Here is a 1,583-nt window from a genome sequence, read left to right as displayed (position 1 = left end):
ATCACAACATGAGGAACTGTATGAAAGGGTCGCGGCATTAGGAAGGTTGAGAACCACTGCTTACGCGCTGAGTGTGTCATGAGAACCATGCAGGCATGATGCAGAAACGGAGTGTGGGAATGGTGGCACAACTTGAAGAATGGCACCCGTGACACTGATACACGTGTACAAACTGCTGAACTGGAGTTGGTTTCACGGTGCCGGTTTTCAACAGCAAAATTAATTTTTTGTTGTTAAAAAATAGCCACTCTTTTACAAAGCCTTCATGTGAAAAGGGTGTGAGATTCTGATCTCACACCCCTTTAATTGATCACACTTTTATCCTGGAATCTTGCGCGAATGCAATATATCTAAGTATAGAGAGATAGATATAATTATGCTATGCCATCTCTCGCCTAGGAGTGAAAAGAAAACCAACTGTGCCACTGTATGGGGGAGATAAGTCCTTCCTTATCCATCAAGTTCTGTGCTTCTTTAGGGTTGTCTTGAATAATATCGGTGTACAATTGGTAGAGCATCTTGTTGGGAGAGGGGCTCTGAGTGAAGAGTCAACCGCGGTGCACGTGGGCATACAGAAGATGAAGGCACACAAGTGAGGTTGGCAGTAGTGGATGCCAAGATTAGTCCAGCTCTTATCAAAGGGGCCTCCCCTCAACTCCATGCCAGGGAGTTGGTTCCAACTCAGAGCAACCCTGTAGGGCAGGCAGAACTGCTCCCTGTGAATGTCTCAGACCGTAACTCTCTACGGGAGTAGAAAACCCTGCCTTTCTCCCTGGGAGGAGCTGGTGGTTTCCAACTGCTGACCTGTGGGTGAGAAGCCCAAGGTGTAACCACTGTGTCACCAGGGCTCCTCTGTCAATAGGAACAGATAGTGGTAAATGTTGTCCTTTTTGGAAGACCACCACAAGACAGGTCTGATTCTGACCAACCTGTTCTCCCCACACAATTAAGAAGTTGAGCATGAGCAATGGCAGTAGCCCTTATCCCAAAAGAGTCCTCCTGAAAAACTCTGACACGGTATATGTTGTACGCACGGAGGGCAATGAACGAAGCTGTGTGGGAACAAACACTGCACCTCAGCCTCGAGACGACTGTGCGCTCACAGCCATACACTCACCGCTGTGTGGGGCAACTTTCGATGAATTCTTCAACTGGACATTTTGTTTCATTTTTGTGGGCTTTTCCGAATGCGCTGCATCTTCCTTTTTCCCTTTCCTCTTTGGGGGCTGAGGAGACGTGTTGTCAGTATAGCCAATTGTTGACTTGGATTGGCGTTCGTTTCCCTAAAGGAAAAAAGATTCGCTCTTTATAGTTGGCTGAGGAAATTCCAAGTAAGCACACGTCATCATTAGCATAAAGTGGGTGGGGGTGTGTGTGGACGAATGTGCACTGATCCTGCTATTTTCTGTTTTAATACATTAACATCCAGCTTGTCTCCCAGGGGCCGAAGAAAGGTCTACAGAGAAAGCGGAGTAAAAATAATAGCTAACAAGTTCTGAATGTCTAATATGTTCCATAAAATTACTCTCCCTCACCCTCACAATAATCTTGTGGAGCAAGTAGAATTATCATCCCATTACACA

The 1,583-nt window shown here is 46.1% G+C and overlaps 1 protein-coding gene across 1 annotated transcript in view; it reads right to left on the bottom strand.

The window, feature by feature from the left end:
• Window positions 1-1,583, bottom strand: part of DCDC2 (doublecortin domain containing 2) — a 240,623-nt gene that overhangs the window by 130,922 nt on the left and 108,118 nt on the right. Inside the window, exon 7 of the mRNA XM_004712474.2 lies at window positions 1,118-1,283. Within this exon, the coding sequence (XP_004712531.1) occupies window positions 1,118-1,283 (166 nt within the window). The remainder of the gene's footprint in view (window positions 1-1,117; window positions 1,284-1,583) is intronic.

The sequence above is a fragment of the Echinops telfairi genome, unplaced genomic scaffold (assembly GCF_000313985.2).
Source record: "Echinops telfairi isolate 266 unplaced genomic scaffold, ASM31398v2 ScPeMD7_5868;HRSCAF=6743_0, whole genome shotgun sequence".
NCBI classification, from domain to species: domain Eukaryota; kingdom Metazoa; phylum Chordata; class Mammalia; order Afrosoricida; family Tenrecidae; genus Echinops; species Echinops telfairi.
The sequence above is the reverse complement of the archived record's forward strand: the minus strand, read 5'-3'. Positions and strand labels throughout refer to the sequence as shown.